General features: G+C 37.9%; 6 protein-coding genes across 7 annotated transcripts in view; 3 read left to right on the top strand and 3 right to left on the bottom strand.

Annotated features, from left to right (window-relative positions):
• The window catches only part of LOC116295777 (uncharacterized), a 32,855-nt gene that overhangs the window by 7,902 nt on the left and 2,225 nt on the right, over positions 1 to 22,728 (top strand). The window contains exons 4-15 of one of the 2 annotated variants that reach the window (XM_089033187.1): positions 47 to 120; positions 5,668 to 5,786; positions 6,621 to 6,685; positions 6,956 to 7,047; positions 7,175 to 7,280; positions 7,840 to 7,929; positions 8,497 to 8,575; positions 9,065 to 9,181; positions 9,433 to 9,562; positions 10,491 to 10,704; positions 15,849 to 16,085; positions 16,743 to 16,860. In XM_089033187.1, the coding sequence (XP_088889313.1) occupies positions 47 to 120; positions 5,668 to 5,786; positions 6,621 to 6,685; positions 6,956 to 7,047; positions 7,175 to 7,280; positions 7,840 to 7,929; positions 8,497 to 8,575; positions 9,065 to 9,181; positions 9,433 to 9,562; positions 10,491 to 10,704; positions 15,849 to 16,085; positions 16,743 to 16,860 (1,441 nt within the window). The remainder of the gene's footprint in view (positions 1 to 46; positions 121 to 5,667; positions 5,787 to 6,620; positions 6,686 to 6,955; positions 7,048 to 7,174; positions 7,281 to 7,839; positions 7,930 to 8,496; positions 8,576 to 9,064; positions 9,182 to 9,432; positions 9,563 to 10,490; positions 10,705 to 15,848; positions 16,086 to 16,742; positions 16,861 to 22,728) is intronic. The other variant, XM_089033188.1, reaches the window with a different exon arrangement.
• LOC148909838 (uncharacterized) lies at positions 452 to 4,224 on the top strand. Its single transcript, XM_089033186.1, has 2 exons — positions 452 to 796; positions 1,207 to 4,224. Exons 1-2 carry the CDS (start codon positions 467 to 469, stop codon positions 3,136 to 3,138), a joined length of 2,262 nt encoding a protein of 753 aa, XP_088889312.1. The 5' UTR covers positions 452 to 466; the 3' UTR covers positions 3,139 to 4,224.
• On the bottom strand, positions 3,203 to 5,631 carry LOC148909839 (uncharacterized). Its single transcript, XM_089033191.1, has 2 exons — positions 5,110 to 5,631; positions 3,203 to 4,786 (listed from the first exon to the last, which is right to left on the bottom strand). Exons 1-2 carry the CDS (start codon positions 5,322 to 5,324, stop codon positions 4,369 to 4,371), a joined length of 633 nt encoding a protein of 210 aa, XP_088889317.1. The 5' UTR covers positions 5,325 to 5,631; the 3' UTR covers positions 3,203 to 4,368.
• LOC116295788 (uncharacterized) lies at positions 11,695 to 14,788 on the bottom strand. The gene is made up of 6 exons (XM_089033365.1): positions 14,680 to 14,788; positions 14,195 to 14,272; positions 13,775 to 13,915; positions 13,442 to 13,549; positions 12,182 to 13,015; positions 11,695 to 11,949 (listed from the first exon to the last, which is right to left on the bottom strand). Exons 1-6 carry the CDS (start codon positions 14,786 to 14,788, stop codon positions 11,822 to 11,824), a joined length of 1,398 nt encoding a protein of 465 aa, XP_088889491.1. The 3' UTR covers positions 11,695 to 11,821.
• On the top strand, positions 17,048 to 20,263 carry LOC148909840 (uncharacterized). The gene has a single exon (XM_089033185.1). The coding sequence runs from the start codon at positions 17,402 to 17,404 to the stop codon at positions 19,811 to 19,813; it is 2,412 nt and encodes an 803-aa protein (XP_088889311.1). The 5' UTR covers positions 17,048 to 17,401; the 3' UTR covers positions 19,814 to 20,263.
• LOC148909841 (uncharacterized) lies at positions 19,795 to 22,360 on the bottom strand. Its single transcript, XM_089033189.1, has one exon. The coding sequence runs from the start codon at positions 22,274 to 22,276 to the stop codon at positions 20,687 to 20,689; it is 1,590 nt and encodes a 529-aa protein (XP_088889315.1). The 5' UTR covers positions 22,277 to 22,360; the 3' UTR covers positions 19,795 to 20,686.

The raw sequence follows: 22,728 nt of genomic DNA on the forward strand, positions 1-22,728 counted from the left end.
TTAGATGTTAATTAATTGTCATGCTTATATATTATTTTTTATTCAGTCAGAAATTGAGTTTGATGCAGTTTCTACAGGGGCCATCTTATCAGACTATCAAAGAGTAAGAGTAGAACATGTGTAAGTCTTTAGAGTAATCAGTTATTTCATATCCCTTGTATAATTGAAATACCTTTAAAGGACAACTGACCCCAAAAATTGCCGTTTTTCATATAAAACTACAACGTACATAGATCACATAAATTCAACTTTGAACTCTGATACAGCTTCTATGTCGCCGAAAAGAAATAATCAATTCGCGAAAAATAGCAATAGAAGAGCGCCATATTTGAGCCCGCAATAAATTACCGCATTAATGCCGTGACGTCACAACGTGAAGCTTGCATTCCAAACTTGTTGAGTTTGTATATTTCGAGTGCTAGTCGATCTTTTAATAGTCTAAGTTAGAGTAAGTTTCTTAATCCAGATGGTCCACTGTTGTGTGCCAGAATGCACCAACCATTCTTCCAAAACTGAGTCTGTTAGCTACCACAAAATTCCTAACAAAATAGCTCTTCAGAAGGCATGGATAGCGCGGATAAAGAGAGAGAACCTGCCGCCTTTGAAGAACTGCTACGTTTGCAGCGATCACTTCGAGGATTCATGCTTTGAAGTGGATCTGATGGAGCAGTTAACCGGGATAAAAAGGAAGAGGAGATTAAAGAGCGATGCTGTTCCGTCAGTATTCAATTTTTGCAAGCCAGCTAAAAGAAGAGCTACATCAGAGAACCGGCTCAAACGCAAACAAAACGAAGAGGTGAGATAAAATGTCATTTATACATAACATAGTTTACATTGTTTTTCGAAATAATCACTCATGAAAAAGACTTATTAATGCATACCGAAGCGAGTCATCAATCATTAGCTATTTATGCTTTCATAGATGAAATGTTGCTTAAAATCATAAGTATAGCTAGTAATATTTGATCGATACTTGAAATTTTCAAAATGGTTATTTGCACGTGTTTAGTTTACATTTGATATTTATTCGTAAACCATAACAATGTTGCCGTAATATTCCAAATTTGCTTGGATAAATGACCACGGAAGAATAATTTATAGCATTGTTGGTTAATATGTTTATTTTGTATTATTTAAGGTAAAGTAGGCCTCGAAGAATGGTTTATAGTATTGTTGAAAACATTGTTTATTTTTGTATTTTCAAAGAATGTGGAGCAGCTATGTGCCACAATAAATCCCTCGTGTGAAGATCCACCAAGTATGGAAACACCAGAGTTCTCTCCTGAACCACTTTGTAAGGAGATTGGTGTTCAGTGTTGCCTTGGTTGTAGATATGTTGTAACATCCACTGCATCAACTCAGACAGAGCCTGGATACTATAAAGATGCCGACACAACAACAGTTTACAATCCCTCCCCTTCACCAAACATCAGTAGAGATGAAATACTCAGTGTGAGCTTCCACGACCACAGCTACAGTACTAGCTATCACCCCTCACCAGTAAAGTCAATGCCAACAGTGTCTCCACAAAAGTCAGAAAAGTCTTTGTTTTCAGAGGAAGAGGGACTCCCACTAAGTGACGATGATGATGGTTTCATTGTTTCATCGCAAGAGACAGTTTCAACAACGGACAGTGAATTAGAGCCAGAAAACAAAGACTGCAATAAAACTCTTGAAAACCATATCAAAGAACCTAAATATTTGGTATTTAACTCTTGTTTGCAGCAGTTATTCAAGTTTTGTAGAAGCTGTGGAGCACCTGTCGCTGATGTCAACTTTGTATGTCAAGGCAGCCTACTTATTGTGACAACTACATGTATGAAACATCATGCTTTGACATGGTACTCACAGCCAATGTTAAATCGCTTAGCTATTGGGAACTTGTTGATTTCCTCATCAATATTATTTACTGGTAATACTTTTACCAGACTTCAAAACTTTGCATCCTGTCTTGGCCTAAAATTTCTGAGTGAGAGGGTCTTTTACAGACATCAGGAACGTTACCTATTTCCTGTTGTTAATGATGCTTGGAAGAGAGAGGAGGCTGCTGTAATTGAAGAGCTGTCAAATAAGGACATAGTAAATCTCAATGGTGATGGCCGAAGTGACAGTCCTGGCCATAGTGCTAAATATGGCACATATACTATGATGGAGACAAGCACAGGGAAAATTGCCACCTTCAGCATTGTTCAAGTCTCTGAAGTAACCAGCTCCAATGCTATGGAGAAAGAGGGGTTTCTAAGGTGTTTAAACACTTTAGAAGACACAGTCAGTATAAAATGTATCACAACTGACAGACACACATCCATCACCAGCACTATGGCAAAAGATTTTAGCCACATCAAACACCAGTATGATGTGTGGCATCTTTCCAAGTCAATTGTAAAAAAGCTGAACAAGAAAGCAAAATTGAAGAAAAACCAAGAGCTGGCACCCTGGATACAATCCATTTCAAACCATCTTTGGTGGTGTGCTGCTACATGTAATGGGGATGTACAACTTTTGAGAGAGAAGTGGAAATCTGTTGTTCACCATTGCGTGAACAAGCATTCCTGGAAGGATGCAGAGGTATTCAAAAAGTGTGCCCATCCTCCCCTAACCCGCAGACAAGTGCGCACCACACACTGGATCAAGCCGGGGTCACCAGCTCATGTGGCCCTAGAAGAGGTTGTCCTTCAACCAAAGTTACTTAATGACTTGGCAAGATTGACCGACTTTTGTCACACAGGAGGGCTTGAAGTTTATCATTCGATGATGCTGAAGTATTGCTCAAAAAGAGAGCACTTCTCTTACAAGGGAATGGTTGCTCGTACTCAACTTGCTGCCATTGACAACAATTTCAATACAGCTAGAATTCAAGCAATTGTTCAAAAAGGCCCAAGGAGTGGAGAAGCTCGTTATCGCAAGTGCTTCCCTAAGATGCACAAGCGCTGGGTTGTTAAGCCAGTCTTACAAAGAAAAAGCTATGCTTTCCTCCCTGAGCTACAACTGAAAGTACTTGAAATTTGTGAGGGTGGCATGGAGGCTGCAGGGGTTGACCCAATTGAAGAGGTTGAATTACCAAGAAACATTGCTAGTGTTCCTGCCCCAGACAAACAGGAATTGATTGAACGACACCGGTCAAGATTTTCTAGGTAATTAATTTAAATGGAAAGTAGTAGAGACTACAAACACTAAAATGTGTAGTGTTAAGTGATGCTAATTCTAACCATTTCCTATTTTTAATTAACACTATTTAGTAGAAAATAATGCAAAGCATCATTGGCACTCTTTTAGTGATTGTACTCTAGTGAATAGCTGTTTTGAAAGAACTGTCAAGTAAGCCTGTCGTCCCAATCCCCCTCATCTTTGAACAGTTGTGTTCATTACTGGTAATAATTACAATGCTTCTACAAATGGGAAGGTACATGACAGACCCAAGTAAAACTGCTATAAACAAAATATGTAATTAATGTGAAGGGGACCTGATTAAAGTGGTAGATAAGTTTGCAGTTTTTAGATTTTCTGATGAAAATTTTATTAAAATATCATTACCACTTAGGAAACGATTGACTTTTAAATGAAATCTTAAAAGAGGTCTTTTCTTTAACTATCTACGCTCCATTATATATGGGGTCTCTCCCAGTATGAATGTAGTATAGAAAAAATTCCAGCTGAATAGTGACTTTCGCTTTCACTCATGGGAATCAAGATGTTCATTCATTTGCTCTCAGTGAATTAATCAGCACATGATTACTGAGCTGCAAAGGGCCTATTTGCCTGGAAAAAAAATATATGAACCATAAATGGCTGACAAGCCTGGATGCCAAGATTTCCTAGTGCCAATTTGTCTGACAATGAGACTAGTCAGTACCGAGATTCTAAGATGGGGTGGGATTCTATCACCAAGAGAATATTTTTTTCATTTAGCACAATTTTTGAATCCATTATAGCATGCTACTTCAAGGCAAATTCTTTATAAACAATACTGACTAGCCTTGTTTTAAGACAAATTGGTGCCCAGGAAATATTGGTTATCCATGTCTAGTATAACTGCAAAATTTGCTTGGTTAGCTCATGATTTTGTCCACTAGTGCTTTGTACACTAGGTTCTCTATTCAGCTGGATATTTTGTCTAGGTGTAGTTGTTTTTAAATAATAAAATATGCAAAACCTACAAAACATTTATATAAACAACTTTCTATATGTACTTCATCTAAAAATAAATTCATGACTACTCTTATACATTTTGGTCTCAGCCTTTCCATGTTTTCCTTTTCAATTTATCAATTCAGAAATCCTGATAGAAAAAAATCCACTCTGTGTATATGAAATGAAGTAAGGAATAAATAAAATGTATATAATAACTCCATGTAACTTTAGGCCAAGCTAATCATCTGCATAGTGAAAACCTTCAAATTCAAAGTCCTCCTCTAGTCCAGGGGGAGGGAAGTGTGCTCTGATGCACATGACAGCACAAGAGGGCAGAACAACCCAAACTTCCTTTCCAAGAACTCCCCAGCACCATCTTGCTAGTTGCCTATATGCAATGTGTCTGTACTGCTTGTGCTCTGGGCCTTCATACGCATTACTGTACTGCTGTTTGTACTGAGCCCATGCGGTTCGAAGAACATACTTATTGGCACAAACAGGTAAGAATCCAGGATGTTGAGTAATGCATGGTGGTGGTTCATCAGCATCTCCATCTTCAACAACAGACTGGCATGTTGCAACCACTTTTTCGATTTCTTGGCAACAAATGCATTCAGATATTGAATCCATAATTTGGCAGCTACCACAGGTACACCTATTTAACAGAAATAAAACAATTCTTAGTATCTTTGAACATTATCAACGATTGTCCCAAGTGAGAATATACATACACAACTTGTGACACAACTATATCCCTGTATCTATATCCTGCAGTATATAACTTATTGACTATCAAGCGATGTTTTTAAACATGTTTTTAATTAAAACTGTGAAAGTTGGTATTGCTTTTGGTTGCAAACTGGATTCATGCATACCAATATCTAAAGAACAGATTGCAAGAACACGAGTGGCAAGATACGATTTTATATGAAATGGATATGTAGTTCAGTTTTGTGATAAGACAGAAGTACGACTTACCAATCTGAATTTGTAAGTCGATTGTTCTCTTGTTCATCGTCTTCAATAATGTCACTGTCAGATCCTTCTCTGAACTCTTCATCTGAGGAGATTTCTATTTCTGGTTCAAACTGATATGGCCGTAAACCAAATTCGTCGTCCATTCCGAAAAATTCTTGAGCGAAATCGTCTCCCGAGCTGTCCGAGCCTTCGGAAGAAGAATTAGATTCTGACATGCCTTTAATTTGATGACCAAGTTGTATTTTTTCGCAAAATATTGAGTAAAACGTATAAGAAACTGAGGAAGAAGTCAGGCAAACAACTGGAAACTTGAACTCTTGTGACGTTGTGACGTCATTACGCTATTTTTCTGAGCCCGCGATAAAAGCGCAAGATGGCGGCCACCAGAGCGATATATGCGATGTTTTCAAAAAATTGTTTTAGACAAATGGATGCTCTATCCCCTTTAAAAACTGGATTTTTGGACTTCTCAAATGATGTAGTTCCTCTTAAAAATGGGTCATTTTGGAGGGTCAGTTGTCCTTTAAATCTTTAATGAAAAAGCTTCATTTCTTTTAGATGTTCTCGTCTTAACATAACATCCTTGGCATATTTATGGCGAAGAGAACAAAAGGAATTGTATGAAGAAATGATTGCTAATGGGTTGGTTGCTATTATCGTTAAGGTTGCAGTTATGGGTATGTAATGTGAACATACATGTACCACATTATTAATTGGAGAAATTACAGTATATACACCTATTTTAGAAATCATTGTTGCACCAAAAGCCTCAAGCAACAAACCAAGACCGCAGAGAACGCCGGTACTTTTAGCTGTAATTATTAGTTTATTCATGGTGCATTTTCATTTATTGACTTTACAAATTGCTCCAAGCAAGGCTGCTTGAGATGATAATTAGTGGAGAACTATAGCCACTTGCATGAACCATGAATAAATCAATTATGATTAAAAGTATCGACGTTCTCAAGAGCCTTGGCTTATTACTTGAGGATCTTGGTGCAATAATGATTGTCAAAATAGGTGTATATACTGTACATTCCGCATGCATGGATTTTTTTGGGACGAGGGTTGGGCTTTTTTTTAGTTTGAGATTAATGATTTTTACCTTTTTGTGTCCAAAATAGCGAATCCCCAGATCACAGGAGATACACCTGTGGTTCTGAAAACCATACTGTATTATAAACATTTTCTTGGTAGTATGCCTGTGGACCTACTCTGGTTTAATTTTGCATAGTCAGTGGTGAAATCACCTAACACTGAATTCCTCCCATTCTCAGATTCCTGGATCTGCCCCCCTTAATTTAAAGGGCTAAATTTTGTTTGGAAATAAAAACTGATTCATGGATTCATTCACTGAGCCATACATTGCCATTAGAATATTCAACATTGTTCATAGTTCCTCTTACCTTCAAGGTCTCATACCAAGAAAGCATCTTGGATTCATCAATTCATTCACTGAGCCATTGCCATTAGAATATTTGACATTGTTTATAGTTCTTGTTACCTTCAAGGTCTCATACCAAGAAAGCATCTTGGATTGAAGATGGCTGCACTTCATCCTCTTCTTTTGAAGCTGGTATGTAATATGAATATTTTGACTTCTTTAACATACATTACACTGCATCATACGGCTGGTTATTCAACCGTTTCATATTATTTAAGTGCTCAAAAGTTTTTAAAAATTCCAGAAACCTAGCCCTTTCCTCCTTCTTCTCCTGTTCCTCCTGTTGCTTTGTCATCTGTGATTATCATCATCATCTTCTTCTTCATCATCAGCTTCTTCAGCTAGTTTGTCCTTTTGCACAACAGTGACAAAAAATACTATGTTCTCCTTTTTGTTTTTCAGAATTCACAATTTGGGATGAATGTATGTGGAGAAGGAGGAGAATTTGAAACATTTACCCTTGACTGTCCTTTGTTTAAAAAACGAATTGTCATGTAAGTTCATAAATTTATTATAATAGTAAATTCAACTCCACAACTCCCTATCTTTTGGAGACAGCACTTAGCCTCAAACCCAGAAGATCTATTTTTAAATTTAATTAAAATATTGCATTGTTTTCAGTGATGATTCTGAAGTCATCATTCACTCAGATGATGCATTTGCCGAGGTTGGATATCTACGTTTTAAAGCAATGCACGTTGAAGATAAGTCAAATGATGTAGATTTTGTAAGCATGTAGATCAGACTGCAATTGTATTTTAAATTGAGCATTGCCAATGCAAGAACATGTTTTTTCTATGTAGGTATTTGCTGACTAATAAACATGGTACATTCTGGTCTACCTTGGGTACTCTAATGTTGATGATGATGGTCATGGTCATTGTGGTGGTGGTGATGATAATGATAATGATGTTGATGACTTAAGATGATGGTGTTGATGATTATGAAGTTACTGCTTGCTTTTTTTGTTTAATTAGATAGTATCAATTGTTTTTCTACTAATGCTAGACCAGACCTTTTTGTGAAACTCACTCAATTGCAAAATCATTGTTGGGTTCAAAATACAGAACACAGAGGCTGAGACTGAAAAGTGTTCTGGAAAATGACATAATTATCCTCTTATGTATTTATGTGATATACACAGTCGATATCAAACATGTGTTAAAACCCTCTTTGCTTGCTGTCAGTGCAACAATCTATAAACATTCCACAAGTTGTATCATTAGATAAATAAACATTTGTAAAGATGCCAGTAGGATTGATTTGTCTTGATGGTTTACTTACAGGAACCTCAAAGAAGCTTGAGCACCGTAATAAAAGAGCTTCCAATACCATATACTGGTGACTGTATTGAAAATATTCCTAATGATACATTAGTAAGTTAAGGTTATTTAAACAAAATGCAACTATTACAGTTGCTATGTACAGTTATGTACAGTCATTACGTCCAGTTGTTATATACATGAATCAATTACTTATGTTGCACTTTTATATCAACATTTATATATATATTTATATGGACCCAATTTATCAAGCACAAGTGTGTTTATTCACATCAGAGAATAAAATTCTTTGTTATCTTTATGCCTATATAAACTCATCCTGAATCACTTTAACATGGTCAAGGGTAGAGTATGGAAAGGGGCAAGGTAGGGTTGTACACTCTCTCCCAACAGATCAATAAGCTGATTCTCACTATGTTATTGGTATTGAATTTATGAATGTCCTGATCATGCACCCACTCCCAGAAAAATTCCTGGACCCACCCTTGGCCTGATGAGGCTGCATGGGCAAAGTCTATTGTTCTATCTAGCTAGACTGCTGCATGAGAAAGCCTGTACATGAAGTGAATATAGTTTCTATTATAATTGCAATTGCAATATCTTTATAAAATGTTTAAAACACCATTTAGTGTAATGAATAAGTGCTTAATCTTTTTTCAGTATGATAGTGAAGTATTGTCCATAAATGATGGCATATCAATTGTTGTGACAGAAGAGGGGGAAAGAATAATTAATTTAGGTGAGATTTTTTTTAATGCTTCAAAATTGTTTTACTTTTAAAAAATGTGTGTTGTTAGCGCTCGCCTCCCACCAATGTGACCTGGGTTCGAGTCCCACTGGGCTCGGTGTTGTATGTGAGTAGAGTTGTTTGTTGGTTCTCTCCTGTACTTTGAGGGTTTTCCGGGTTCCCCGGCTTTCCTCTCTCCGCAAAAATCAACTCCTAAATTCCCATTGGAATGACAGTGGATGAATAGCTACTCTGTAGAAATGCCACTGCTAAATCCCATTTATTTATTTATTGTAAACAGTTAAAATCATCCCTTGAGCCAATCTATTGGAAATGAGATCATCACTGATCCATGTCTTTGAAGTCAATGCTTCATTTTAGAGGGTTGTAGAAACGGTAGAAAGTTTAGGAAATGGTCACAGTTTGAGTGTCATTACTGTTAACCCTCTTTTGTGATTGTTAAAAGGCAGTGTTGGTTCAATATATTTTATCAATTTCCAGAAAATATCCTCATTAATGACACCAGCAGTTATTTGTGGATAACTGGACTAAAAGGTAACAAAGAGGATGGCCCATCTGTTGAAGACGCTACAAAGAAAGTCATGGATCAACTGAAAGGTACTGCTTTTACAATGTGCTTTTATCAGGTTTTTGTAAATTATAGTAAAATAGTCATTAGAGTGCTCGCACTAAACCCGTGAAACAAATACTAATTTTTAGTACTGAATAGTGATAATCAAACAATAGGAAACAAAGGATTCTGTATGAATTACTACTAATTAGTACTAAATATTATTCATGGGTTTAGTGCGTGAATTATTAACATTGCTGCATATAGGGATAACCAATTTATTTGTATCACAATACAGACAAAGTGTTAAGTCGTGATGCCTCCATGGATGATATCATTCTTATGCAACTCTTCATTAAGAACATGAGCGACTTTTCAAGAATCAATTCCATATACCAAAAGTATTTTCATATTAATCCGCCGACAAGGTAAGAAAGAGAGATTTGCACAATGAAGTGCACGGAAGGAAACAAAACAATGTTACCGGGGTTTTCGATATTCTGTAAGCACAGACATATCAACGCTTCTTGTGAAATTAGTTTTTACTTCTGCCAGTGATAAAAATAAAGTACTGACAGCAGTATGAATGACGGCAGAGGAAAACCAAATTTCAGCTTGCAGCTCGCAACTACCAAGATTGCAGAATATTGAAATGAAGAAATAGAAAACGCGCGCGCGTGCTGTGTGCTGTCATGAAGCACGCGGGGATTGGCAGGACACGAGAGAAGTGTTAGGAGAAGCATGACGCGTCTTTTATAAGATACAAATTACAATAATAGATAGGAATGACGCAACGGAAATTGCGCGCGTGTGCAATGTGCTCTCATAAAGCAAGCGCTCAAAACCAATCAGATCGCGACATTCATAACAGTTATTTTATAAATCGCAGTAAAAGAGGAAACCACTTGGCAGTGCAAATACTATGTTGAAATGCATATGAAAATGTAGCAAGTAAAAATGAGAACGGTTTTTCTTAAAAGAAGTTTTTAAATGGAAATGGAAGCACATATGGCAATCCATATGGGAAAACCGCAATACTTACTAATAATTTATTATTACAATATTTTTTAAATATTAATATTCTATCAATGCTAATATTGTACTTTTAACTGAAAATCCCTAATGGGGATGTGATTGATAAAATTCGTTCTTTCATTCATTTATCCATTCATTTATTCACTATTTTTTAAGGCGTGGTATTATGGACAACAAATTGCACAACTTGTCCTTCTAGATCGCAGAGTTGTAATTTGTAGAGCGAAAGGTGCTCGTATTAGAAGTACTTTTGTGCGACAAGCTGCATAATACCGTTGCCCATATAACAACATCTTTAATATCTAATTTACCTTCATTTAGAGCCTGCTTAGAGGCAAACCTTGATGATGATACCTTACTTCAGATGGACTGTTTATTATATCGACCAATAAATATACCAGACAAACAACGACAAACAAGTAATGAAGAAGTTGCTATACCACATACGTTAAGACATTCCAAGGAAACAATGCATGTTCGAAGTGTATCACACTGGGCCTCGGCAAATATTGGTCCCTACAGTCAAGCAGTCAAGGTAAATCTCAAACACTAAGGAGTATTTTTGCATGCGTATGTGTTGCTAGTATTTTTATACCCTCCTTGCATGAATTTCCAATCTTGGGGCCAAAATTTTTAAAAAAATCGTTAAATCATTTGTGGATTATGTTTTTTTTGTTTTTTGTTTTAATGTTAGTTTTTTGAATTGTTTTGTCCCAAGGTAGGGACTTAGTGCATGGGGTCTAGTACCTGCTCATTAGAAATGATGACCAATGTGTGTGATTTAATCAAGGCTATTCTCATTCCCAAGGAAAATTCTGTACAATTTCCGCAAAATAACGAACTTTCTCCGAGCGAATCCAACTCTTTTATTTCCGGTATTATAGTTTTGTCGCTTTTTCATCGTGGTATTTCTTACTCTGCACACAGTTAAGATCGCGCGCGCTGCTTCATTTCTTTTTGTAGTCCAAGACCTGTGCTCTGTCTCTTTGCCAAAAAGTATAGTCTGTTGGTCGGTAGGTGGACTTCAAACTCAGACCCATCTAAAATATAGATGGTCTATAATGTGTATTTGTTGAATGTGTGCTCATATGCTGTACGAAGGTACAAGGAGCTGGATTGTTCGCTCTTGTTTTTTGCTCTGTGGCTATACAGCATTTCGTCACACATGTAACTATGCTTGGATGCATCTTTCTCCATCCTATCACGCTTTTGCATTCACAAGAAATACAAAGACATTTTTTTGTTTTATTCGAACATTTAAAACAATACAATACGAATAGTCCACTTGGCTGGAGAACATATAGTCGTGATTTGTGTGTGTATTTTTGTGCGTTAAGTGTTGTTTCGTTTATTTCATTTTTTGGTTGATTTTTTTGTTTTTGTTTTGTTTTTGTTTTCGTTGTTTTTCTTTCTTTTTTTCTTTCTTTTTTTCTTCTTTTTTTCGTATTATTTTTTATCTTATTTTTAAATAAAAACTAAACAAAGGAAAATTCAATCTCCAATAAAGTTCTTGTTTAGTGTATAAAAAAACCAAATTGCCATAATGTAGTGAAACATATAAACTCTTAATGCAGAATATACTCGGAAAAAAAGAACAGCCAAACAGTGGACCCAAAAAGAAACACATACAAAACAAACATAACACGAGCCTTTCAATGATCCCAAAAGTAATGAGGGCGCGCTATGATGACGTAGCTTGTTGCCACGGTAATGGTAACCGTGACGACTGTGGCAGCACCAACTAACACTTCAGTAGGAAAATAAAAAGGACAGTCGATGTCTGGAAAGAGAAAAAATTGTAATAAGTGCGAGATGATTAAGACAGCATTTTAACATAATGATTATGTTGTAAATAGTTAGAAATCTTTGGTCGAGTATTTGAAAAAGTGAATAAAGTTGTTTGGATAAATGTGGAAAATTTCTCAACTTTGGATTAAATGCTAGGAAGATTCCTTAATAATATCCGTCACAGTTATTTCTATACTGGCTTATCTATAAGATTGACCATTTACCTAATGATTGAACTGGGACCAGGCTCGAAGTAGTGTCAGTACTAGCCTCGTTATCGCTCATTGGACTTTGTTTCTGTGGCTCTTTAGTTTCAAGCAAACTAGGCATTTCATAAGATGTGTCCTGCTCTGCGCTAATGGACTCGTTGTAATCCTGGAATAGTGGGCATTTAGGCATAAATCCCTCACTCATTGGACCTTGTGTCTGTGGCTCTTTAGTTTTAAACAAACTAGGCATTTCATAAGATGTGTCCTGCTCTGCGCTGATGGACTCGTCGTAGTCCTGGAATAATAGGCATTTAGGCATGTAATTCGGAAGTGGGTATGTAGGCTGTAGAGCCTGACCTTCAGCATGGCTGGACCTCCAGAACTCGTCGGTGTTAATGCTGACTGGGGCTCTTTCCTCATTAAGGGCTGGTTCCGATGAAGTTTCCAGGTAGCTGGAAGTGTTGGAACTGCCCGTCATAACAGGACAAATATCAGAGCTGTTTAACGATGGTCTTGCTTGTGTGACATGTTCTTCCTGGCTGTCTTTCGAAAGAGGTCCCCCAGAAAAGTCCTTGTGGTGCTTTGCTGCATCACTTCTGTTTGTTTCCTGATCATCATAAGAACTGGCAGTACCTCCTGTCTGCTTGTCCTCATTTCTACTATCATTCAAATGTAGAGGGAGCCGTTCCAATGTAGGCTCCTCTGTAGCATCCTGTGTCGCCACCTTGGGTGGCTGTTCGTGAACTTCGTGTGAACTAGCAATACCTTCTGTACGCTTGTTCTCATTCTTGTCATTCACATTTGGAAGAATACTTTCCAAAGAAGACTCTTGAGTCACCGTCTTGGGCACTTTAAAATAAAAAAGTGTCTACAGTAGTCGTAATTGCTTTTCGTCGATCAAAGTTTCAATGCATGTGTTTGGTTTATAAAAGCGAAAAACCCAAACTACCTAGAAGTTACGGAGGTTGCAGAAAAGGAGAACAGCTCTGACACAAATGATATTTTAAAGCACTTATTTCTAGACAACAAATGTCTGAACATTTGACATTTTTCCTCTTTTATTTCCCTTTGGAACATCACTGATGGTTAGAAATAAAAACGATACGCCATGCTACATGATTGCTTTGAATCTATCAACGAAATCGAGGGTGGCGTATTGGAAATGCAATTCTCTCTCACTCCTGGCGTCTCGAATTCGATTCCGGACTCGACTTGGCATCACATGTGAGTAGAGTTTGTGATCAGTGCATGATCTAATTTCTATTGATGGCTTACCAGTAATCATCTTGGAGTCTGTTTGAGCAAATTCAAATGAAAGAGGTTTACCAACCCATCGGCCTTTGATGGAGAACCACTGGTTACCAGTAGTGGCTGAAGCAGGATCTGTTGGATACAAGATGATAAAAAATAAAGATGTCAAAAGGAATTCAATACTTTTGCCTTTTGATGACTTGCTTGGCCACAGTCTTCGCCTGCTACCTGACCTGCTTTTCATAGTTGCCAGGTTAGATGAATGTGAAAACATTTTTGCTTACCGCACCCTTATTGAATAGATAAATTTCTATTACGTTTTGTTACGTGTTTCTTTATCGAAAACATTTCCCTTACCCATTCTCCATTCCGAGGTGTCCTTCTTGGTTGAGTGGAAGCGAACTATCTCCACCGATACCTTGTCATCCTTGGTAGAAAAGCGCAACCTTGCTCGAAACGTAAGCCATGTCTCTTCCATACCCAATAGATCCTCGGCATCTGATGGAATGAATAGGTTTTTAATTTGGACAATAAATGAAAATAAATAATAATACATATGATAATAATAATGAACAAAAAGGTAGTAAAAGGGCCAGCAGTTCTGACAGTCTATTCTGGGTTTTCTCAAGTTCTCCGGTTTTCCTCCCTCCCTCCGCAGATATCAAAATCAAAACTGAAACTTTTAATTTCAAATCGATCTGGCGTTGAGTACACTCTTTAATCATGGGCCTTTGGCTCGATAATAATTTATGATTCACGTTTGGTTTTCCTTCGTACCCACTACATTCTCCTCCAAGATCTTCACAATCGTTTGGCTCTTTATTGGTAAATTGCACCTTTTACCAACTCGAAGCACTGGAAACAAAAGAATACAAAAATAAGTATTTTAATCTAGTCTAATTCGTAATTATTATTTTGTGAATAATTGGAAAGAAGAAATCCTTCAAAAAAATCCCCAACAAGTTGTGGCTTTCGCCTGCTTGGGCTTTCTTTTTATGATTACTTTGGAAAAATAATAAATGTTGAACTGGTTACGCTATTATATCTTTATTTGTTTCTTATAAAAAAAAGAGTAATTCGAATATTTCAACTCAAGGCGCAGGAAAAATATGGAATGAAGTTGATATTAAAAATTGATTTTAAAAAGGTTTTAAAAAATCAATGTATTGAGTCTTGCGTCGCTAAAAAAGATCATGCGCGGGAAAATGACGTCATCGCTGAAACTTTTTCGCGCGCAAAGCGAAAGCGAAATCACAACCTACCGTCATATTTACAGTCTCTGTGCATCAAAAATGCTGTGAGATAACAAAGTGTGGTTATTGATAGTAATATTATACAAATATTTATCGCCCGATCCCGATATCTCGGCATCTTGACGAAACACGTCTGAACAGTCTTCAAGTCTGAAGACAATGATTTTGGTCAATCAATTAGGTGACGTAATAAGGCTTAATTAGCATACGTCATAATTGCAATTAGAATATCTAAGGGGTTGCAAGGGGCTATGGGTATTCGAAAAAAGGTTTTTTTCCTTCAAATTTATTAATGAGACCGTTTAATAATTATAGCAAACGATTTAAAAAATCAAGAAATAGAAAACGCGCTCGCTTCCTGCGTTATGAAGCGCGGGGATAGAAACACGAGAGTAGTGTTAGGAGAATCACTATGAGGCATAGCGGTCGCAGTTAGACGTCACAGGATAATTGGGTTAATAGACCCTTTTTGAATTCCAAATTACCGCTGTGTTCCTTGATTCCTGTGTTCCTTCCGCAATTTGTAGTCAAAAACTGACGATTTTTAACTTTATTGCACCTGCTAAAACCGTACCGTATTTGCGTACAGTTATAGAGCAGTTTTTGTATGACTGTGAAAACCTCATGGCACGAACAAGGTCGTGACACGGCAAGGCGTACGCCAGACCAATCACTTTGCGTGAGAATTTATTCTCCATCCAATCGAATACTCGAAACACGGCATAAACACGGCGCGGACACGGTCACGACAAGGTCACGGCATTGTCAGACCAATCACATTGCGCGAGAAAAAAATCAGCCAATTAAAATTCTAAAAACTCACGGTTAAGGCACTGCACGCTTACGACACTGCGCTTTTCACAGTCATGCGAAAACTGCTCTAAGCAGATGCTTCACCTTACGTGCACCGGTATCGCGAGACAAGTTACACGATCTTTAGTTGTGAAAATTACTTGGGAGAAGGTTTAACAAGTAGAACTTCTGTTTTCTCGAACTAAAACTTATAATGACGCTAGACAAACTGTGCGACAAATCGGGCCGCGTAACACCCCTCCCAAAACGTGTATCGCGAAAAAATTTACTGGCAGCCTATAACACGTAGTCTGAACTAAAGCAAAACATTACACGCAAGCTAAGAAGGTCGCTTCAAATATTCTTTTCAATATTATCTACCCCAGGTTGGTCCTCTTATGCTGGTATCAGGCTGTATTGGTTTATGGCCATCCACCATGTCTATCGTAGAGGGAGGTATAGCAGTCCAAGCAGCCTTGTCTTTAAGGCATGTAGATAGAATCATCACCGCTTTCAAACCAATGGAATCACTATTGAACGTATTCTATGGATTTTGTTACCTTACACGTTATCAAGATATAGCCATTGCTGAAGAAGCGTTCGAAAAAGCTGTTCAATCCAAGGTGAGTGCTAGACTGAAGAAAGGCAGCCACGGATCGTTATTCAGCACAAAAGGAAATTAAATACCCCTTTTATTTTCAGACAGCGGTTTTCGTATGAGTTGTAAACAATACAACAAATTCGCAGACATACCGTATTTTACCGTAACCGTAACTACGCGTTGTAGTCGGATGAAGTACTTGAAGACAATGGCAAGCTATTTCGATGTAACGGCATGTTTTACCGTGTACGCTCAGTAGCGTATGTTTCCCACCCATACGACAAACCGCTCTAACAATTATTCGCCAAAGGCGAAGTGAATATCGGGGAATATTTACCGCGACGCGAGTCTTCGAGCGGCGAGGTTAATATTCTCCGATATTCACTGAGGCTGAGGCAAATAATTGTTTTAGTATAAATACATCGTGTGATAGTGCGAGTTTCTTGACCAATGAGCGCGCGAGATTTTCAATAATCACCTGTGTATTTTTACTATAGCTCTATAAACCTCAAAACGGGTTCTATGATTAATATTGTAATGGATATACATAGAGTTAAGCTGTAACAGTGTCTTTATGTAACTAATAAGGTATTAATAACTACATACTCTTTAGAGACAGCGCGTAGACCGTATGTTATCCATTCCATTCATAAAATGTTTTATCCTTTTCTTTTTACAGAGAAATCCTTCTAGTACTAACAATGCCCTAATCGGTTATGTCGTGGTGCCTAATCTGCCTTCAGGAGCTTTAGTAGAATATCAGGTGATGACCCATAGTAAGCCTGACCAACGGCACGGTGAGTAAACTAGTATAATGGAGTAGAGTGCAAACAATATAACCGTGAAACTTTAGCAATACTAAATTCTTGGCTTTCACGTGACGTAACTGACCTATTTCGACCTATCCAAATATGGGCGTCCGCCATCTTTGTGCCCCTCCGAGTGTGAAATGTTATGATAATAGTAGGCCATTTTTATAGCGTTTAGAGTTTTAGCTCGCTTCAGAGCCAAATGACGTCTCAAAACTTTGGAAAATGGCTGTGCCAGTGCTCTCGAAATATGGATCAGGTCTTGAAAGTCATGTAAAGGAACGTTATTTGAAGAAGATCGAGGCAGTAGGCGTTGATCCAGTCACCATACCAAGTGAGCAGTTTGATCCTGAATGTTTTGTTTAGTTACTTGGTTTTGCAGACGAGCTATTATACGAACGATCAGTTTAAAAATTACAAGAGTTTGGAAGCATATAATCAAGTGGTGTCTGGATTTGTGGCTTCAGTAAGAGGACGAATTATCTCAAGCAAGCATGTGGTCGTGGCGAAAGTTCGCCATTCCCAACGCATGAATGACCCTCTGGCCGATATTTGGATCATTGCCGGCAAGGATGGTACGATTTTTTCTGCTCATTGTTTGGGTTGTAAAGCAGGCCTAGCAGAATCTTGTTCGCATGTTGCCAGCGTCTTATTTTACATCGAATGTTGGACAAGAATCAACGGGAAATTAGCCTGTACCCAAGTTAAGTGCACGTGGCTTCTTCCCACGTATGTCAACCAAGTATCTTACGCAAGGGCCAAGGACATAGATTTCTCTTCTGCGAAAAAACTCAAAGAGATTCTAGACAGTAACATTGATAAATTGAATGATGAAAATTTAGGACAGTCTCGTAAAAATCAAGCTGGACCTGGACGAGACCCGAACCCTTCAGCCCAAGTTTCAGCAGCGGAAAAGGAGGAATTTTACACAAAACTCTACAACTGCCAAACAGAAGCTGCTTTGTTAAGTTTAATCGACCCCTTCGCTGACCATTTCATTTCCAAAAGTCGGAATGTTCCAGTTTTATGTGATCTTTACGAGCCTTGTAATTTAGATCTAGATTATCTAGAACTGTTGCGAAAGTGCTTAGATGTCAAGCTGAACATTTCAGACGAGGAGATAAAAGCGGTTGAGCAAGACACAAGAGATCAAGCTAAGGGCCCAGGTTTTTTTAGACATCGTGCTGGCAGAATTGGAGCCTCTGTATGTGGTGCTGCCTACAACACCAACCTAGCTCAGCCCTCCCAGTCACTGATCCAATCTATCTGCTACCCCCACTTGTACAAGCTGGATAACAAGGCCATTCGACATGGCATCAAGTACGAACAGTATGCCATTAATGCATATGAAAGCTTAATGAAAACAAAGCATATTAACTTTGAACTTAAGAGATGTGGTTTGTTCATCAACAGGGAATTTCCTTTCATCCATGCAACCCCAGACTTTTTAGTTTCTTGCAATTGCTGCAGATTGGGATGTGGAGAGGTGAAATGTCCCATTTCCATCCCCAACTGTGACTTTAAGCAGTATGTTCTACGAAAAAACTCTTGTCTTGAGGTGGTAAATGGCCTAATGAAGCTAAAGAAGAGCCACAATTATTACTTACAGGTTCAACAACAGTTGTTTACTCTGCCAGAAAGAAAATATGCTGACTTTGTTGTTTGTGCTGTGGATTCAGATGGAAATGCACACATTGTGTGTGAGAGAATTTACCCAGACCCCCACCACTTCAAAACTGTCGTGAAAAAGCTTGAAGCATTTTGGAGGATCGGCATACTCCCTGAGATCTTGGGACGGTGGTACACAAGAAAGTGCAATGTTATCATTAAAGTTCCAGGTGATCAAGCAGTCTGCTTTTGTAGAGGACAGTGCAGTGATGAGATGGTCTCCTGCAGTAATGCTGACTGTCCTTATGGCCAATTTCACATAGAATGTTTGGCTGTAGGTGGGAAGTCCATACCTAAAAGATGGTATTGTCCTCACTGCAGCAGGCTGCCACAGTTTAAGAGAGGAATTGGGGCTTCAAAAGCCAAGCCGAAACCATCTACTGTCAACCAAGCTGCAATGCAATGCAATGCTATTTGTGTTTGTAATGCAAAGGCACTCATAAGTGATAAACTGGTCGAGTGCCACAATGCCAACTGTACAAATGGTCATTTTTTTCATCTTAGCTGTTTGGGATTGAAAAGAATGCCAAAGAATCACCAGTCAACGTGGGTGTGTGGTGCCTGTAAAGCTAAAGAAAACAAATCATCCACACCTACCACTTCTACTTCTTCAAAGACAACCTCTGCCAAGCCAAGCAATTCACCATCACCAGAAACTTCAGAATCACAAACAGATGATTGTAATAGTGACAGTGAAGATGATATTGAAATCACACAGGTTACAACCGGTGTTGTTGACAAGTATAGTGCCCTTGCAACACTAAACAATGCTGATTATGACCTCATCAGTGATCCTGCTGGATGGCTTAATGGTGATATAATTCAAGCTACCCAAGTATTATTGCAGAATGTAAACCAGTCAATTGAGGGATTTCAGGGCCCAACTCTAGGAAGAGTAAGGAACTTTGATGTAGTTTCGGGAGAATTTATTCAGATTTTGCATACAGGGACTGATCACTGGGTATGTATTAGCAGTATAGGATGCTTACCTGGTGTTGTAAATCTTTATGATAGTCTCTACCATCATGCAATTAGCCAGGAAATAGAGGAGCAAGCAAATGACTTAATCGGTGGAAGACTAGTTAATTTAGAATTTGTACCAGTTCAGCAACAAAGTAATGGTAGCGACTGCGGAGTTTTTTCAGTTGCTTTTGCTACGTGTTTGGCTTTTGGTACTAACCCCAGTCATGTAACTTTTGATGTTGCTAAAATGTGTCCCCATTTATTAGCTTCCCTTAAAGGTGGACAAATAAGCATGTTTCCAACTTTTTAATTCATTCTTTAGCAAAGAAAATTATTAGTGATAAGTAATAGTCAGTAATATGACATAAATATTATAATAAATAATTTTTAATAAATAACCAAAAGCAAAAAGCTGATAATCAAAATAAATACTTCATTTAAGCGATTTAAATCAGACATCTTTTCATTGGAACTCAGTGAATAAAATGTAAAAATGTTTGTGTCTGAACTGTCCAGCATTATCAGCTTCTTACTTTAGGCTCAGTCAAAACAGATTAATTCTGCTTTGAGAAATACACCAACATATTAAAATCTTTTCTTTCGAGATTCAATCTACATCTCTTATTATGAAATCTAGTGACAATATTAAAATAAGCAGGAACCCATGTTCAGGGAAATGGTGTATCAGGGAAGAAACAGTAACATGACAATGAGTCATACATAGAGCAATATTTCTAGCAATAAAATTAATTAATAAACATTTCAGTTGCTATTGAATATTATTAGACCTCTGTTTACCTTTGGCATAATATTTTTCAATTTCTCTCTGGCTAAAAAATTGTTAGTTGAATCAAAATCAGTATTCATGTGTTAGCCACAGTTATCTTCTTAGCACATAATCTCAGATGAAAAATTAGGCCATAGGTAAAGAGTTATTTTCACTTTCTTTTTCCTTCATGCCCTTTTTCATATCAAAATTTAATTTTTAAGATTGTTTGTCCCCTCCATATTTGGACTTGTTGAAGAATGTGAATAAAATTGTTGCTTTATTTCTAGTGAAATAGTAATTGTGATTTTAGTGTTTTGTGCCTGTCGCAATGTAATAATGATTTCTCCTGGTATAATGTTATTATAGAAAAAACTTTAAACATTGTTACCACCCCTGCTTTTTATGAAAAATGTACTACTCAAATGGCACTATGGAAGGACAAAAATTAACAAGTGCAGAGCAAACCCTTAAAATGCGGTCAACGATTGGTACCTGGAATTCAGGTGACCCATTCTGGTTGCTGCTTACAAAGTTTGTGGGCAGTGTTCCTTCCAGAATAGTGTATTTTCGCCGCAGTAGACCAATCACTCTTTCGACGTGTATCCTAACACTGGCTATCCCCCTTGAATGTTCAACGTCAATGGGTTCTAACTGGGCTTTCCCTTTGGTAAATGCTGGAATTACCAGTTTTCCATGCTTTAAACCAACACTTTCTGTGATGGTAAATCCCCGATCAGCCATGACTGTATCCCCTGGGGTCAACTTATCTAAGAATCCACAATTCTCAGTTAAATATTTATCTGAGGTGCGGCCACCCCAAGCTTCAGAAACAAAGCAAATTGTACCTTGGGGAGTGATACCAATAAGGATCTTTATGGTGTTGTGGTGCTTATAAGATGAGAACGTTTGAGCTCTGGCCATAAGATTTGTTGGTTTTTCAATAAAAACTTCAAAGCAATCGATTATGACAGTTACTTTGCGCCTAAATGTATATTGAAAGCACATTGGCATAGTTTTCCACAACTGTTCCCTTTCAGGCCAATGGATAAAGCAGGACAACCTAGAATCCATTGCCAATATCCAAGAGGTAAATATTCTTGATACACTTGACAGGGACACCACGAAACGATACGCTAGGTCTTGAAAGGGAACGTTTAGTCTCAGCTTCATCAGTACCAGCACAAATTCTTGAAATCTATTAAGAACTGTAGATTTCCGTTGAACATGTGGCGCGACATGCTCAAACACCACCATCAGGACTTCATAGGAAGGTAGTCCTGTGTAAAATCGAACTTTATCAGCTGTATCGAAGAATTCTCTGTCCGGAGCTTGATATGCAGATTTTAAAAACATGTATTCAAATTCATCTGTCTGTGTGTCAGCGTTCTGTGAACCTTCAAAATAAGTTAAGTCTAAGTCCATCTGTGTTGACTCGTCCTTGAAAGTCACTACGGGTGTCTGGGTGCTCTTGTCGAGTATTTCTTCACGCTCATCATTCGCACTGCTGCAAGAAGGCTCAATATTAAAACATGAATTACTCTGTGTTTCGGTAGAAAACTCGATATCTTGGACAGCATTCCCAGTTTGATTCAAGTCCTTCTTTTTCCTCTCGACTCCAAGTTGCTGATGTTCTATGATTCGCTTCCTGCGCTCTCTTGCCCTTTCAGCTCGTTCTGTCTTAGCTTTCGCTGCTTCCTTCAGATCTTCTTCCTGACTTTCCTTTTTTCCAAGGTTAATAGTTGGAACCCAATCAATATTATACCTGTCCCAGACTTTTGCAGGCTTTCCAGAGACAAAGTGAAGACCACAAACACGTTCGGTTTCAAGAACCCTCTTCGCGTCAGTATCGCCTCGACTGATGGCCGAAATCCAAAGCCTTCTCCGCTCTCGTGTCAACTCTTCGTGCTCTTCGCCTTGATTCGATATCACTTTAGGTATTGAAGAAAAGGAAACTTTTTTCTTACCGCTCTTTGAACCGCAACCAACTACGATACAATGCACCATGTTCAGTGAAAAGTTCACACATATCTCTCTGTCGCGTCTGTTTGTTTACTATCGAGGGGCACAAAGATGGTGGATAGCAACCGTTGTCAAGACCGGTGTCACGTGGGTGAAAGCCAAGAATAGCAAAATTTCATGCAAATTCCATTGTTTTCTATTGTTTAATTAGCACTATTTTGTACTATTTAGTAATTAGTGTTTCACAGATTAATTGTTTGCACTCTATTAATTGAATGGATGTTGACTAAAAATTGTTCAACAAAACATTGATTCTGTTAAACCATGAAGTACCCTCTGAGCTGACTTTTAATAGGAAGCTTGATCGAAATATAAACAGCGCGTCTCAAGCGCATCCTTGAACTCTTCAGATTCATCAATTCTGGCGATTACCCTGATACTGTCAAAATTGGTGCGTAACTTATGGGAATGATAGATGATGTAAAAATGACTAATTT

Source organism: Actinia tenebrosa, unplaced genomic scaffold (genome assembly GCF_029948245.1).
Source record: "Actinia tenebrosa isolate PJP-AT-01 unplaced genomic scaffold, QUT_ActTen_1.0 PGA_scaffold1__47_contigs__length_23844297, whole genome shotgun sequence".
Lineage (NCBI taxonomy): Eukaryota > Metazoa > Cnidaria > Anthozoa > Actiniaria > Actiniidae > Actinia > Actinia tenebrosa.

Bases quoted from the DNA above. Each gene is read 5' to 3' on its own strand.
- LOC148909840 (XM_089033185.1), top strand. From the start codon at position 17,402: ATGAATGACCCTCTGGCCGATATTTGGATCATTGCCGGCAAGGATGGT.
- LOC148909838 (XM_089033186.1), top strand. From the start codon at position 467: ATGGTCCACTGTTGTGTGCCAGAATGCACCAACCATTCTTCCAAAACT. The intron at 797-1,206 runs GTGAGATAAAAT...GTATTTTCAAAG, and splicing joins AACGCAAACAAAACGAAGAG to AATGTGGAGCAGCTATGTGC.
- LOC148909841 (XM_089033189.1), bottom strand. From the start codon at position 22,276: ATGGTGCATTGTATCGTAGTTGGTTGCGGTTCAAAGAGCGGTAAGAAA.
- LOC116295788 (XM_089033365.1), bottom strand. From the start codon at position 14,788: ATGCCGAGATATCGGGATCGGGCGATAAATATTTGTATAATATTACTA. The intron at 14,273-14,679 runs GTAGGTTGTGAT...TTTTGTTTCCAG, and splicing joins CAGAGACTGTAAATATGACG to TGCTTCGAGTTGGTAAAAGG. The intron at 13,550-13,774 runs GTAAGGGAAATG...TGTATCCAACAG, and splicing joins CACCTCGGAATGGAGAATGG to ATCCTGCTTCAGCCACTACT.
- LOC148909839 (XM_089033191.1), bottom strand. From the start codon at position 5,324: ATGTCAGAATCTAATTCTTCTTCCGAAGGCTCGGACAGCTCGGGAGAC. The intron at 4,787-5,109 runs GTAAGTCGTACT...TCTGTTAAATAG, and splicing joins CGACTTACAAATTCAGATTG to GTGTACCTGTGGTAGCTGCC.